At 42.3% G+C, this 17,016-nt stretch overlaps 1 protein-coding gene across 1 annotated transcript in view; it reads right to left on the bottom strand.

Moving 5' to 3' along the window:
- Positions 1 to 569: 569 nt before the first annotated feature.
- Positions 570 to 17,016, bottom strand: part of si:dkey-16j16.4 (uncharacterized) — a 34,183-nt gene continuing 17,736 nt past the window's right edge. Inside the window, exons 4-5 of the mRNA XM_063499609.1 lie at positions 10,807 to 10,860; positions 570 to 2,992 (exon numbers count right to left, since the gene is read on the bottom strand). Of these exons, the coding sequence (XP_063355679.1) occupies positions 2,867 to 2,992; positions 10,807 to 10,860 (180 nt within the window). The 3' untranslated portion in view covers positions 570 to 2,866. The remainder of the gene's footprint in view (positions 2,993 to 10,806; positions 10,861 to 17,016) is intronic.

Below are 17,016 nucleotides of genomic sequence, written 5' to 3'. Positions count from 1 at the left end.
TCATTTTTGAGAAAAGCCCTAGAATCATCAACAAGGATTTCAGCTGAATACAGTGCCTTGTGTTTTGTTCGGTGGTGGTTTTATATAAGCAACAACTTCCTGAATTCTGTTTTTGCTGCCAGAGAGCACCTGTCAGATCAGCCTTCAGAACCAGTTAGCACTTCCTTCCTTAGAGGTAAACTGTAGTTTGGGGTTGACAGCTGGCCAGGAGGCAATGAACATAAAGTGGTAGAAGATAAATATTTAAATAAATTTAACTTTTGCACAAATCAAACTGAAAATAATAATAATAATAATGTGGCTGAGCAACTTGTCCTGGGTGTAATTTTAGGCAAGGTGGGGATTTGTCTACCTCTTTACATTTCACCTAAACCAAGAGGCTTCCATCAGCAGAAAATAATTTACTGGTGTTTTTTTTTTTCCTCCCACTTTCCAGGTGTTGCACAGAGGAGAGCTGGTATGCAATTCACTTGTGAGCTTTGTTGTTTGGTCATAGGTTCCATTTAGAACTTTTTATTGACAGAACGTGTAGCCAGTGAGCAGTGGGTGTCCACCTGTTGGCTTCATTGAGTGGGGTCAATACAAACAAAAAAAAAATTATATATATATATAGATATAGATAGATAGATACACACACACACACACACACACACACACACACACACACACACACACACACACACACTTCACCACAGAATCACAAGCCACTTTAATTTCATGCATTTGACCCAGAGCAGCTGACAATTTGTAGCAGCAGCCTTGTAGCGATGGCCTTCAAAACAAACTTCCGTTTGTGTATAAGAAGCAGCTGCTGTGGTGCTTTGACTACCACTAAAGGAAGACTTTGTTTTTGTTAAACTACAGCTGACAAATGGCATCAACATTAGCTAACTAATTGTTTATTGGCTTCACTGTAAGAAAAAATAAAGGCTGTATGTGGGTTTATTTAAATTGACATACGGTATCATTTACGTATTTGTGAAAACAAACACATATTTGATACTGTATATCAGCAGGTGTAAATGTAAATATTTTAGCCGTTTAGCTGTGTGCATGCCTATCCATTAAAAAAAAACTGCTTTGCAAGCGCCCCCTGTTGTGCCTCAGGCTAAACTGCAGCCAATTTCTGTACAACATGATTAATGGGAGGAGTCACCGCTCTCTACAGATCTACCTTTGCAGAGTGCTGCAGGGATTTCTCTTTTTTGGGGGCTAAAACTTTGCGTCACAAATCAGAAATCCAGATCCATCTGCTGTGGCAGTGCCTCTGGAACAAGGGAACAGCCAAAAGAAGCTATTGGTTACAACTAAAAGTTTGGATCCATGTTTTGTTCAGCAAAAGGTTCATAATCAATTATTGCAGAAAATAACCTTAAAGGAAATAAAGAAAACAAGATATTTTAGTCATAAACCAAGGCCGTTTTGAATCTAAAATTTAATCTCAAGATATAAAACAAATTTTAGGCTATAAAGCACCACAATCAGCATTAATTGTCCACTTAAGGATTTACGACACCATAAACTCTCTTGATGATCTCCAAATACAAATGATAACATGACATTGTTAAACTATGAAGGGGGTTGCTGCTTCAGAGTATTAACTGAGCACGCTCCTGGTCATACTTCTCACCTGATGTGCTGACTTCATGGCATGGAGACAGTGGACCTTCAATTGAAAAGTGCCCTGTAGCTGCCAGAGACCCAGACCTCATCACCAGCAAGGATCCTTCACACAAGGATAAACAGTCCAGAGAATCCCATGAAGGTGAGCTTGAATTTTCGATCCAACCTTAAATACTCATAATATCACATAATTTTTTTTTTTTTTTTTTAAATCACCTCCTAAACAAGAGGCCACAGGGCATTTATTGACTAATTTTTGTGCAACAAGGGACGAAAACATGTCACAATGTTACATTCACTTCAGCAAAATCCTAGTTACAGTGGTGACATTTCGCGTTTAATAAGTTCATCAGCTCAGTTCTGGGGGCCGAGATCGACCCCAAGTTTCATTCAACACAACAGGAATGTCATTTCAAGGCATTAAGAGATCTGCAGAAACACTGGGACATCTTAATTACACCAGTGGTCCTCTTCTACCTAGAAAGTAATGAGGTACAATATTGGAGAAAAGAAATGGCACACTACAAGTAGGCTATGCAGAACACAGCACCATGTACACTCGCCGAATGTGCAGCAAACTATTCTCATCCACATACCTCTTTCTGCAAAGCAGTGAAATTCATGCAAGGAAAGAGGATACAAGTACTGAACTTTGACCTGGACTACAAGTGACAAATTCATTAAGAAATGTACATCATCAAAAGGTCAAAGGTCGACTATTCAACTACAGTCATACATGTTTGTTATAGCTCAGCCTTACATGACCTGCATATTCAATAATACATCCAGAGAAGCTTTTTTTTTTAACTTAATTTCAAACAGACAAATGTGACCACTGATGTCAGAGGACTCACCTCGCTGTGTTTTTATGAAGCTATCACATCAAAGGAAGAAACCCTGGAAGCATTTGATTGTCTTACATGCATTATTTCCCTTGAATATTGTGCTGAAAACTTAAGTTCAGGTGGGCCGTGTCCATTTCCGGAGCGTTCTTCATCCAATCACAGGATTTCTAAAACCTGAAGCATCCTCAGTTGTGCTGGGCCCGCTGTTGATTTCAGGCAGAGAGCGACGCTCAAAGTGACAGGGTGGGATTACCTGAGTGTGCAAGAATTCGACCTTCAAACAAACGCTTTCATACCAGCCGCTCGTTGGTCTAAGAAGGGCAGACACCACAAAAAAAAGCAGCCGTCTGGGAATGAAGAGAGGAGTGGGGAGGATTATCTGGTGGGAGGATGTTTCCTTATGAGCAGGGAGGATCCTCGGACGGACTCAGAGGGCTGCAGGGGGGGACTGTGCTCAGGGAGCGGAAGGCGAAGATGGAGGGGTCGTAGGTGTACCTGGGCGGGGGACGACTGCCCGTCAGGTTCTGAAAGACAGATAGAGAGGGCATGTGTTTGGGTTAATGCAGCCTTTGTAACGATTACCTGCTGACCTTAAGAATTTTTAACATGTAGTTTTGTTAAACTTTACCTGATGACCTTGTATATTTAGAGTTAGACCCAAACTGAGCTGGTGTTTCTGACCAAAAAAGCCATCCAAGGGCAAACGCCAGCCCCTACCACTTCACTGCCTCCACTGTGGGGTATGTGTTGCTCCAAATACGAGCAAGAAGAGGCCCAAGCAGCAGGGGATGTGAATACCTCAAGCCAGCAGTCATTCTCATGTTACGCAAAAGGAGGTTGGGTAAGAGACCCTTGGAGATCCGTAGACAAAAGCAACCGTTAGTGATCCTTACACAGGTTCACCTACAGAAACATTTCACTACTTTTAATCTTGTTGGCTTTAAGCCCTCTTAGAGTCATATTGGTTTGAGATTAACTAAAGAGCGAATGCACCACTGGCTCACGATCCATCACAGTTCACAGGTCATTGCACATAAAACGACAAATGTGACGCTGAGGTTGAGCACAGTTTGGATTGAAGACCCAATAGGTTGCTAGTTTAGCTCATGGGTTTAGGAGGCGACCACACGCCGCAGTGACCCGAGTTTGATTTTGACCCGAGGCCCCCCCGCTGTGCATCTTCTCTTTTCTCTCTGGGAGGGCAAAAAAGCACCAAAAACTCATTGACCAATGCTGAAGTAGGAGTAGTGATCCCTGTGAATTATGGATGTACCACAATGGGATGAGCTAATGAGAAGTTCACAACACAAACAAATTCAAATAATAAATAAAATCAGAATTTTCTTGAGTTCATGTTTGTTGAAAACAAAATCTGTGAGCAAAATTAGAACTTGCATCAATTAATCACACGACTTGAGTGTCAACAGTGGCCTTTTTGGCAACGGTCACAATGCATCTCCTCACTTTCAGCGAGCAATGAACTTCTTGTGTCTGCTCCTAGATTTCAAACAATAACCCAAACAATAATCCATAACCCAATCCTATCTGGACTGAGTTAAGGCACTGAGGTAATGCTTTCCACCCTCAATGATGCATTTTGTGTTGCCCAAGTGCAAAAAAGCACAACATAACCCTCCCTTGAAGGTTGAATTCCCTTTTCTAGCATGATGGAGGAGAAAAGAGTGACTCTACCAGTAGTTCAAATATAAAGAACGACTCAGCCTGACAGCTCAACAGTTATGTAGTGTAAATTAGTAGTAATATATACGTAGTTGCACATGAGGTCACTCAGAGAGACATCGGGTGAATTTACATTACAAGTCCATGTAAATTCGGCACAAAGGATTTGTTTTCACATGTGCAGTCACTCAGCAGCTATAAAAAGCACAGGCGCTACGAACCTACTCAAAATGGCAACAAGGAAGAAGAGGAGCTGCTTTGTCTCTTGTGTTGTTTTAATGAAGAATTGCACAAATTGCATTAGTGAAAAATGTCTTCACACAAAACAGCTCTTCGAATTCAGTGCACACTGGTCCCCTTATAATGACTACACGGACTCAGAAAAAACTGGCAGGCACAAAGACATCCACACTCTCATCGCTCTCCCTGTTTGATGACAAAAATCACTGACCCTAGTGGGCCCTAGGCTTCAATTGTAAGCAGTGAATGTGTAAAATTACAAATCTATTACTTATTTACTTTGGTGTAGTATGAATGGTCATAGGGGAAGTCTGTATTAGTAGAAAAAGCTGTAAAACTTGCATGTAAAAGTCCAAAATTAATGTCCCCTTCCACATTTTTCCAAAGCCATCTTGTGGCCCGGATTGGAGTCTTGGGCTGGGCTGATTCTGGCTCCCAAGCCTTATGTTTGACAGCCCTGCTTTAGAGGCTGGATGTTTCTGGTTTGCATAAAGTAGTCTTGATGACTTGATACCTGGGCGCTCAATACGTGCTCGAGAGTGCAGCACACATCAGGTTAAATTGACAGTCTGTGGAGAAGTGTGGAAATGCTGGATCCTCAGGACACATCAGAGCAAAGTGAAAACTCAACTGGCACTGTTGGAAAGTTACTGCACCTAATTAGAACATTTTTACACTAATTATTTATTTATTTATTTATGCACACTGCAGGTTCAGTGACATAAATGATTTTCCACTTGCAGAGACCCCTCTCTGAGCTTCTCATGGCTCTAGAAGGCCTCCGTCTAAAATTAGCCCTCGTCATTCTCCTCCCTACAGGAAACAACAGGAAATGACTTTGTTGGATTTGGCAGTGAGGCGGCACTTTCTCCCTCAGAGCCCGCCAAGGAGGGAGCACATTTCTTCAGAGACAGACTTGTTGCAGCGAGCTGATACCATGGAAAAACTGGAGCGTGTGCTTATACAGAGAGCTGTAAATTGGGAGACCGATGCATTAGAGTAACTAAGTGGATCCCCTGTGATGCAGGGAGTGCACCCGCCGCTGCTAGAAAAATCACCCAATAACATCAGTGCACGTGAAGCTACAGGTGTTGCTATGACTTCAACCGACATCTTCAGGGGTTCAGCTCTACAACAGTAACTCAGCAACAATTCCCATTACCACTTAGAGCCGCTCTGTGTACTCATGTTTGAATAAAGAGCCGAAAAAAAAGAGTGAGAGAGAGACATGGAAAATCTCACTCTGAGACCGAGCCACAGTAAACTTGATGGATGTGAACTCTGCTGAGATGTTCTCCATATGGTAGCTGTGAGCTACTCCAACAGCAGAGAAAAGTCATACATCAGGACAACTCCCTGTCCACATTAACAATCCTCCTCACAGAGTTTACATCTGCGGCATTCAGGGTCAGACCGAGTACAGATCTCTGCAGTAGGAACGATGGCATGAAAGATCAGTTAAACCATCTAAAAGAATCTTAAACTCTAAAGATTTAACAGTCACTATTGGCATCGAAGAGCCACTGACGGGATTTACTTAAGAGGTTACTGTGCCAATCATGTGACTTCAAAGCACGGAGAAAGTTTTTTGCATATTTATTTTAGGAGTCTCCCTTTCAGAGTTGCAACATTTGCTGTATTTAAATGAATGATACAAACGTGATTTACTGAGGTCTGCAGTAGGCAACTGCGCCCTATTTAACACATTCGCGCCTAGCGAAATGTGATAGCTTCTCAGAGTGTTAATTTATTTGCAATGCCAGAGGGAGATGTTATCAGGACAAGAGCATAACTGGTGCTGGTGGATGGCTCAAAGCTGTGAGCATGGATTGTAGCTCTTCACTGAGCCCTCACCTCGAGTCCATTTCAGTCTTGCTGTGCACCAGTATGACCAACACTCTGAATGCCTGCACAGGCGAGTCCAACCTGTGCATTCTCGTGGTAGGACCAAAATTGCTTTTATAGGAAAGTCGGATTTACCTCAACCAGAAACCAAAGGGTCATGCGCCACCTACATTTAGCTCCCTCACCCTCCCTCAATTCTGCCTATATCTGCACCACTTCCCTCATCTCAATCAATTTTTTCCCTCCTCCATTCTTTACAGTGGCTGAAACCAGACGCCATCACTCTCGCCAGCTACAGCCGGGGAAGCTCTCATCAATAAACTCTCCTATTCACCTCCAGGCCCTGAGGGGGAGGCCTCAGCAGCAGCTACAGTGTCCAAAGCTGTGTTTTCATTCTGCTTACACAAAACCCCCACCGCCGCCACCATCAACTTCCTCAACCCCTGTAACAACTCCCATGCTTGAAAACTTGAGTCCAGTTTCAACCCCACCCCTGCACCCACCCAGTGAGATCCAGTGTCTTTGTGCTGGATCTTGGCCAGGAAACCGTGGGTCGACAGAAGGAGATGGAAGGGGGGAAAAGTGCACAAAGAGTGGACACAAGCTTCCAAATGGCTCATCAATCCACTGTGCACTCACTTTGAGACAAAAATCTCTGAACTGGAACAAACGCAGTGCCCACAGACGTCACTGACAGGGACATCAGCAACACTACCAGCTTCACCAGTGAGAACACGGGATAATGAGCAATATCTCCACGTATCAGTGGAACTAAACAGATAGCAGCCGGCCGGGCTATAAATGGAAAATGACTCCATCCCTGGAAATACACCACAAGGGAACCGCACACACTCTACCTCCTCCTCCTCAGCTCCATCTCTCATCGCCACCTCGGTTTTTTACATTTTCACTCATCATCATGCAGGACTGAGGTATACTCGATGCTGTTACAGTCGGTGTGTGTACGTGTGCGCGCACATGTGTGCGCTCATAAACAAGTGTGTGATAAGGTTCCACTGACACTATCCCACACGACGTGATAATAACGTCACTTTTCTCACCACACTGTGCCTCCTTCTGGAGCGCCCTCCTCCGTGCCAAGACAACAAAGCTTGTTCCAGCCTCCAGCTCTCCAGCACTCCGTCCTTCCAAGCAAAAATCACCATGTACACAGTCGCAGCGTTGATGATTAATTGTTGGCCGTTGCGTTTGGACTTCTTTGGGAAAATCCTGTTGTATTTACAGAAGTATTCAGGCTGGTAAATGTGCACTAATGGGACAAGCGGAAAGCACAGCTATTAAAGGCTGTTGAGTGAAATCAAGAGATCAAACAAACCTGAAAAGGAGGGCATTTTTTCATTCTTAGGCTAAAGTATCACTGCAGTAAACTGAGTTTGCAAAAGGAATCCAATGGTGCTATCAGATTTTCCAGTCTCTATAGCTCAGTAGGTAGTGGGGCATGGGAACAAACGCTGCAGCCAGATGCTGTCCCAGTATGCAGTTGGATGGAGATCAAGGTGCTGGCAATAAGGCAGGCCGGTCTGTTCACAGGGGCTGAGCAACCTCGCAACCTTATCGCGACTGTAATGGATACCCTGATCTGGACTGCCCATCAGCCAGCATTAAAGGAAAGGCTCTGCATGCAAAGTTGTGTTCAAATTGATTTAAATTCATTTACTTGTAAGACACACTGGATAATGATAATCTGCTTTGACTAAGAGATGACTGTTTTCTTCACTTTATTTTTAGACTCTGTTAGAGTAGCTTTGTGTGATTCACAGTTCAAAATAATTCTTATTTATCTTATACTGCAGTCTGTTGGTGCATCCTCTGTAAGAGCTGACTATATCAGGAATTAGACCTGTCATGATTTTAGATTTTCATATACCAGGCATTTCTAAAGACTGCTAAGACCCATTTGGAAATCTGAAAATCGTCTGCGGCTCACCCAAAACTATAATTACAGCTGTTATAATGACATGAGCCTAAGTAGTATTTCCTTCTTGGCGTTTTCATTCCTTCTTTGTTTTTTTCCAGATAATTTGCAAGATGGAGTTGATTCATTAACAGCTTTACTTCTGCCACCTGATAGCCAGCTGCTACTGATGAGATACAAGTTCACGATCAAAAATAGGTCCAAAAATAAAGCATAATATCTAGTTTATTATAAGAATTTATTCTCATGTCCCAATATCCACCCTCAGCAGTTGGGTATAGGACCACCAGGGTCTCTGCCCTTGACCACAGCCCAACACATTTCCTCAGCGGCGAAAATGAGCTTTCCTCGAAGGGTGGCTGATCTCTCCTTTAGAGTTGGGGTGAGAAGTTCAGTCATAGAGGAGGAAGTAGGAGTAGAGCCACTACTTCTCCCCTTCAAAAGGAGCCAGTTGAGGTAGTTTGAACATCTGTCTGACCATGATGCCTCCTGGGCACCTCCTCTGTGAGGCGTTGCAGGCATGTCCTACCAAATGAAGAACCAGAGGTAGACCAAGGACATGCTGGAGAGATTGCATCTCTTGCGTGGCCTTGTAACGCCTCAGGGTCCCCCTGAATGACGTAGAGGTGGTGGCTGGGTAGAAGGAGGTCTGGACTCTGCTTAGACTGCTGCCTCTGTGACCCAGCACCGGATAAGCAGCAGAGGATGGGAGGATGGATGCATGGATGGATTTTAATTTCAATCTAAATTTTCAAGTTAACTAGAACATCAACCAGTTCATAGTTGGTTAACGTTCTAATCAACAGTGAGTTGGACGACCTTCAGCACCGTTTTGAGTGAAGACCCATTGTTGAGTGCAGGTTTCATTATAATCTGACCAATACTCAAGGAAAGAATAGGAAGAATGGTGTGAACTGTGAAGGAACGGACAAACAACGGACGTCTCATCATTGGATAAGCTCACTGGTTCTTCAGCTAAAGACGCTAAATATATATAACTATTGTAAATGACGTCTTGTAACCATTGAAAATTATCATTGCAAATTATCCTTAGATGTATTTATTTATAACATGACTCTCTTAAGTCACTCTTATCTCAATAAGGCTAAACCAGTATGAGCACTGGTTGAAAGTGATACACAGGGAACTCGGTTTGTTCAAGTCTCGTATAGTAAAAATAGTGCAACTCACTGCAGTGACTCAAGGCCAGCAACAAATTGAGCAGACACCTCTGAGTCAGTGTGTAGCTAGTGTTAGCTCAAATGAGAGAAGAAAGGAGAAGACAAAAAGGCAATTAAACTAAGAGTGAACTCAGCCTAGTGAGTCTCTCTGTGTGCAAGAGGAAAGTGAACTCTGTTAGCAGTTGTCACATTGCTCTAATTAGGCATTAAGTGTGTAGATGCTGTCTGCAGTGAGAAAGCTGTGATAAACTGCAAAGTGAATCTGTGGCTTTAACTGATAGCACTGGGGGATTTTTTTAATATCATTTTTATCTTCAAGTGGAACGCTTCAGCCTGGGCAGAAAAAAAAATACTTTTACCCAGCAATAAAAGTTCAAAACGAAGCTTTTATTTTGCCCTCATTTAAATATGGGATCCTGTTTATTATCATCTTACATGGATGGTTTTTAAAGATGGCTGCAGGCACTCACTGTTGGGCCGCTCTTCATACAGATTAACAACACCATCAGCCAAAAAAATTTGGATTCATTACTCCATAAGACTTGTTGTAACTGATCTTCAGGCCAGTTCTTGTGTAATTTGGCGTACCTTAGTTCTTTCAACCTGGTTCCCTTTCTAAAGAATAGCTTCTTGACAGCCACCTTCCTCTGAGACCATTTCTGATGAAGGACATTACCATCTTCAGCAAATACTTATTTTAGCCCGCCACTTCTTCCTGTGTCCTCCACTTGTCCAGTTTCCTCACATTTATTAAGGACCCACTACACAACCTGCCAAGTTTTCAGCTATTAGTTCTTAGGGAATCACCTTGTTGGTGTCAAAATACTTTTATATGCCCATCAAATTGTGTTATCTTTGGAGTTTTTCATAGATCCTATTAAAACATGGGGACAGATTTTTGCTTTCTTCTCTTTTGTGTAGTGTACACAACACTCACTGGGTTGTGTGTCTTGGCTCCTTGGAAGCAAAATATATGGAAATGAGGCTTGGCTCAAGACCTTTGCACAATACTGTCCACTTCAATGGTTTACAGATGGACTGACTGATGTGGGAAAGCTTAAAAAATATATTATCATCTGTTATACCAAAAACCTCTATATGTTGCAGTCAAAACTACTAACTTTGCAAACAAATGACATTAGAGGAACATTATGAGCGCTTTGTCCTTTCAGACCTCATAACAGCCTGAAAACATCACCAGCAGTTGTGTTGACAAGTTGTTTTATTTCTTTTTTTTTACTGCTATCAGCTGTAAGAATGTTTCGTACAGCTGATAGCAGTAAATTTCATAGCCTTCACCGTGACAATATTCTCAAAACATCTCGAGTGTTGCAGTCAAAATGTTATGTCTTAGCTGAGTTTTGAAGCTTACAGGAATACTATTCCAATGTTCGCCAGTGTTGTGGGAGCATTTCCTGCCAGCGGGGTATTCTTGTGGCAATGAAAATGAACTCACCCGAATCTTTATGGTCCGTGTTTTCCCTCCGCAGTTCTTTTTCAGCAGCATCTTCTGTGGAGACAAGAAGAAAGCACAGTGACTTTACTATCGATATTAAAACATCAGCAGCAGCTCCTCTGTGACAGGAAGAGTAAAAGCTCCACACCTTTTCTTGTAGACTGAACTTTTTATGAGAGAAAATGACTGGTTAAAGCTAGTGTCAGTGCATGTGAGTATTTTTCTATAATCAGCCATATCAAAAACAGCAAAACACCAACACATGAAAACAAAGTAGGCACCGGCTGTCATTTAATGTTTAAATCGGGATGATCAAGGAACTCAGCAAATCCAGCTGTCTCACTCAAGTATAAACAGTTGGTCAATGAAGCTTATGCAACATCCTGTCTCCCACTCCCCTCCATGACCACGCAGCTCCACTGTTTTCAGAAAAAAAGAAAAAAGAAAGAAAACACAGTGGGGGTGGAGGGACCACACAATCATCGAATTGTCTGGAGTCGCGGAGGTAGCTTCCAAGGGGGAAGGGAGCGCAGGAGAGAATGGAAGCACCACAAGACTCCTGCTGCTGTGATGTGGGAGACAGTCAGCGTGCACTTGCCCTCATGCTCACCTCCTGCCAGCCCTCATCTTTCTTTTTTTTTTCTTCCCATCAGTGACTCTACAGTCTATTTGGGTGCAAACTGCTTGAAGAAGAATTTAAAAACAAACCAAAACCAATGTTTATTTTAGATGCTACATGTTCGAGCTGGCCTCGTGCAAACTTTCAAAGAACCCATCTTAGAGAAAAATCAAAGTGATAATTTTATCCACCCCTGTACACCACCCTCACCTTAAACAGGTCACAGCTTGCCAACAAGCTGTAGAAACGTGGGTACAGAACTTGTCTTCTATGCAACATGCTACAAAAATAGCCTTGACTTATCTAGGCTAATCCTTGGTGAAAGCTATAACCACTGTTTACATCCATGGGCCGCCTAGTTAAGATGGATGTAGACTCCAGGTTCTGAAAAGTGAATCCAGGGCATAAGTACCTTAACACTGCACTCTTATAATGGATGGTAGTGTGAGGCCATCGTTTGCACCTCTCCGGGCTAAAAACTTTGGGGGTCTTGTTCATGACCTGAGGAAGAGTGAAGTCGAAGACAAACAGACGGGTTTGGTACCAGCCTGTTGTGCTGAATAGATATCAGACCAGAAAGCAAGCCTGTTGATTTACTGCTCAATCTACATTCCTTCCTCACCTATGCCCACCAGCTGTGAGCAGTGATGAAAGAAGCAGCTGAAACTAGCTTCCTCCTAAGGGGAGTTACGGATGGAACAGGTAACTCTGAGCGCTCCCTCTGAACGGCAATTGGCTTGGTGCTGGGGGCTTCCCAGGATGCAGTGGGTTATCTTCACTGACCTCTTTTCATGATATATGCCTATACACCCCTCTGCATTTAATCATTAGTTATTTTTAATCTCTCACTCTCTTTCACAGTGTGTCTTCCTCCCACCACCCCCAACTGGTCCCAGCAGAAGGCTGCTCCTCCCTAAGCCTGGGTCGGTCCTGTTAGAAGGAAGTTATTCCTTCCCACTGTCACCAAGTGCTTGCTCAATCCGAGTTGCTTTATTGTTTGGGTTTTCTCTCTATTCTATGCTCTTTACCTTACAATAGAAGTGCATTAAGGCAACTATTGTTGTGATTTAGTGCTATATAAATAATATTGAACTGAAGTGAATTTAATTGAATCTTTTGCTTTTTAGTTCCACTTAGCTTTCACAGTGGTGTTATTCATTTCAGTTTAACACTTAGTGTTTGGATGACGGTGCAGAGAGCTAACAGGTCAGACCAGAATCTCTCATAGATAACTGGCTGGGTTGAGACCTGGTGGGTGTGAATGTTATAGTATATGTAGCAATCAACACCATTTTCACTTACATCGGCATATAGTCGATCACTTAGAACAACTATGACCTACTCACTATACAATTGGGGTTTTCCTTTAAACTGTCATCCAGTTTTTCCTTTTTTTGTAAAATGACCAGCATCTGCCACAAAAACTGTTTTTTCCCATGATAATCAGCGTAATATCTGTGCAGTTTGTGGGAATGGACACGGATAAGCAAGCACAAGGGGTTATCAGAGACTAAATGAAAGAACCCATAAATAAATTATTTACGGTCACACTGGGGAATCATAGACCTGTACGTTAGCCCCTGGTCTTAGATAGGGAGCACCTGAGCCAAAACTAAGAGCACTCTCAATATCCTTCAGCATTTAAGGACCATTTCAATCTGAAGAATTAATATTTTTTTCAGGCACTCTTATAATAGATAGTAGTCTGAGGCCATTGTTTTCACCTAGAAGAAAGTGGAGTGCCCACTCAGTGTTTGGGGAGTTGCTCAAACATTTTGGGGTTTGTTCATGAGCTGAGTGGAGCCAGAGACCAACAGATCAGTTTGGTACCAGCCCGTTGTGCCGAATAGCGATCAGAGCGTGAAGGCAAGCCTGATGACTTACTGCTACATTCCTTCCTCACCTACGCCCATCAGTTATGAGAAGTACTCAAAACAATAAGATTGTAGATGCAAGCGACCGAAATTAGCTTCCTCCTAAAGGAAGTAGGGCTGGAACAGGTAACTCAGAATGCTCCCTTAGCTATGCTGCAATAGTCTTGGGCTGCTGTGGGTGCAGTGGGTTATCTTCACTCATGTCTTTTCACTCTATTTCAAAATTACCATTCATTGCTAAGATTTTAGAAAAGGTTGTTGCTAAGCAGCTTATAGCTGTTCTAGATGAATACAGCATTCTGGATAAATTCCAGTCTGGTTTTCGTAGAGCACACTCTACTGAAACTGCACTTATTAGAGTCTCCAGTGACATCCTGATGAATTATGATGCAGGAGAATGCTCTGTCCTGCTGATGTTGGACCTGACCTCTGCCTTTGATACTGTTGACCATCACATTTTGCTAGATAGGCTGAGACATTGGGTGGGTATATCAAGGTCTGCTTTGGACTGGTTGGCATCTTATCTGTGTGAACGATCTTTTTCCTTGGCTAATTCTAAGTACAGGTCCTCTTCTACTTCTCTTGAATATGGTGTGCCACAGGGCTCTGTTTTGGGGCCTTTATTGTTTTTGCTGTATATACTCCCTCTCCAGCACTTATTGAGCACTTTTAAAGATATTTCTTATCACTGCTATGCAGATGATATTCAGTTGTATACAGTGTTGGGGAGTAACGGAATACATGTACCGCCGTTACGTCTTTAGAATACAAAATATGAGTAACTGTATTCCGTTACAGTTACCGTTTAAAAAGGTGGTATTCAGAATACAGTTACTTTGGTGAAATAAATGGATTACACGGCGGTACTTTCCTGATTCATATTCTCGCAGGTCAGGACTGTTTGGGTTTGTTTGACAGCTACGTTCTGTTGTTCCAGGCGGCAGCGTTACGGTTGCCATGGTTACAGGGTGACGCGCTCTCTCGCTGCATGTTTCCTGGGTGAGAGAGCGCTTTTTTGTTGTTGTTGTGCTAAGCTAAAAGGCAGAATGCTACAGGCATAGCCCTAAAGAATGTTGCCTCATGGGCAGTGTAGTCCGTGCTGCAGCGAGAATGGACTGCCATACACGTTATGTGTCTGTGAGCGAGGGAGGGAGAGAAAGGAAAAGTCCGAGCTGTCACAGAGCAAAAACGGGAGCTGGAAGCATGTAAATATAATAATAACCACTGCAGCCAAGAAGAGTGCCTGACGAGCCCATTTGTAAGTAAGCTATTAAGACTCGACTGTACACTGTGTTCGTGTTTTCCTCCGGAAAAAATAAGTTCCGTTGGAGCAGCCTTTCAACGCCTCTCTTTGTCTCTGGCAAGCAAAGTTGACCCAGACAACAAAGTAAAGCTAGTTTTCGGCTACCAGCCCGACACGGAACCCACCGTATTAGCCAGAGGTCCCTTTACTACGGTTCGGAGCCGCGGACCTTCAGTAACAGTAATAAATCACAGCAATAGTACATTCACGTAGTTGTAAACAACATGATAATATATTAAGTAATCCAAAGTATTCAGAATAAGTTACTCTCATTGAGTAACGTAACGGAATACGTTACAGAATACATTTTGGGGCATGTATTCAGTATTCTGTAATGGAATACATTTTAAAAGTAACCTTCCCAACACTGGTTGTATATCTCCTTTAAGCCCCAAGATGTTTCCAAACTACTGATTTTGCATAGGTGCTTAGATTCAATTAGGGGATGGATGGCTGATAACTTTCTTCAGCTAAATGAGGAGAAAACTGAAGTCCTTGTTTGTGCTCCCAAAAAATTGGTACCTTTGGTTATGGAAAACTTGGGCCCTCTTGCTACATGTGCCAAACCTTCTATCAGGAACCTTGGTGTAACTTTTGACTCAGCTCTGACTTTGGACACTAATGCTAATTTATTGGTTCGCTCCTTTTTTATCATTTAAAAAATATTGCTAAGCTGAGTCCCATTGTTTCACACTCAGAACTAGAAATGGTCATCCATGCATTTGTCTCATCTCGTCTGGATTATTGCAATTCTTTGTTCACTTGTTTAAGTAAAGCCTCTGTGGATCATTTGCAAGTTGTTCAGAATGCTGCCGCAAAGCTTCTGACCAAGTCTTCTAAATACTCTCACGTTACACCCCTGCTGATCCAGTTGCACTGGCTCCCCATAAAATTCAGAATCCACTTCAAGATTTTGACTTTGACATTCAGGGCTCTGCATGGACAAGCACCAACCTATATCAGAGATCTTTTACATCAGTACATCCCCAGCAGGTCCCTGAGGTCATGTGATCAGGGCTTGCTGGTCGTCCAACATACAAGGCTGAAAACAAAAGGCGATAGAGCGTTTGTAACTGTGGCCCCCAGACTCTGGAACTCCCTTCCTTTAAGCCTGAGATCTGTGGACTCAGTGGTTTCATTTAAAAAACAGCTAAAAACCCATCTTTTTAAACTTGCTTTTGGTTGATTTCTGTTTTTATGTTTTAGTTTTTCTGTGAAGCACTGGCTATTCTCAGCTTTTTACCTTATAATATAAAGTGCTTTGAAGTGAATTTAATTCAATCTTTTGCTATTTTCACTCACATCAGGATACAGTCGATCACTTGGAACAACTTTGACCAAGTCACTGTACAGTTCAGGTTTTTCCTTTAAATTGTCATCCAGTTTTTTGTTTTGCTCAAATGACCAGCATCTGCCACACTAACTAAATTGAATTTATATTGGAGTATGCCACTGAACATAACCCGGGATTTAGTTTGCAGTATCTGCAAGCCTCATTTTGAACTAAAGGAACAACATTGTTGTTGTTCTTTTATTGTGTTCAGATTTGCTGTACAAATATCTTCCTGTAAGATGAAGCTGTGTAAGCCCACCCACTCTGCATGTACAGAGTTATGGCTCTTGTTTTTTTTTTTTATAGCCGTCTCTTCAAAATGAAAAGAAAAAAAAATAGACTATGAGTCAATCTAACTGAAAATAAGCCTGGGAGGCTATATTTTGGGCCAAATATACTTATTTCTTACTCTTCTCGTTTCAGGCCTTGAAAATGCTTTTCCTTTGCTTGCATGTCCATTTGTATGGTTTCAGGATGTAGTCCCAAAAATGTTAAGAATATGTTTCAGGTGTTTCCTGCACCTTTGGCACAGAATCCCCATATTTGACACCTTTAAATTAAATTTTTAACAAGAACCGCATCTCTTTCCCTTTCTTGCTCCCCTGGGGGCCAGATTTATAAAACTCATGACTGAAGCTGCGTGTATGAGCACAGGCAGAAATGCATCCTTTTCATTAGATTTATAAAGCCGTGCATTGGCATGGTCGTCTTTTATAGAGCTCAGTCTTCTTGGCTTGTGCTCCTTAATTAATCATTTGCATATAAAACACTGTTTGCACCAAATTGCTTCTGGAACTCTGAACAGAATAAAAACCAGAGGATAAAAAAGGCTGTCAACTTTATGTTCATAGAAAAAGAGAGAAGTGGTTGTACTACAAATGCGTGGGCGAGGTCCTCCACTAAATGTCTGACCGCGGCATTCTTATGGTGTGCTCAGACCAAACATAATGTGAAGCTTTGCCATATATATCTTTCTAACGCACATTTAAGATAGCTTTTGGGGGTAATAAGAAATTCAAGGTTTATAAGCTAACTTTTTCCTGTACAAACACCAGTGAATATGTGCTATTTGTTGTACATC

This window comes from Pelmatolapia mariae, linkage group LG16_19 (genome assembly GCF_036321145.2).
Source record: "Pelmatolapia mariae isolate MD_Pm_ZW linkage group LG16_19, Pm_UMD_F_2, whole genome shotgun sequence".
Classification (NCBI taxonomy): Eukaryota; Metazoa; Chordata; class Actinopteri; order Cichliformes; family Cichlidae; genus Pelmatolapia; species Pelmatolapia mariae.
The sequence above is the reverse complement of the archived record's forward strand: the minus strand, read 5'-3'. Positions and strand labels throughout refer to the sequence as shown.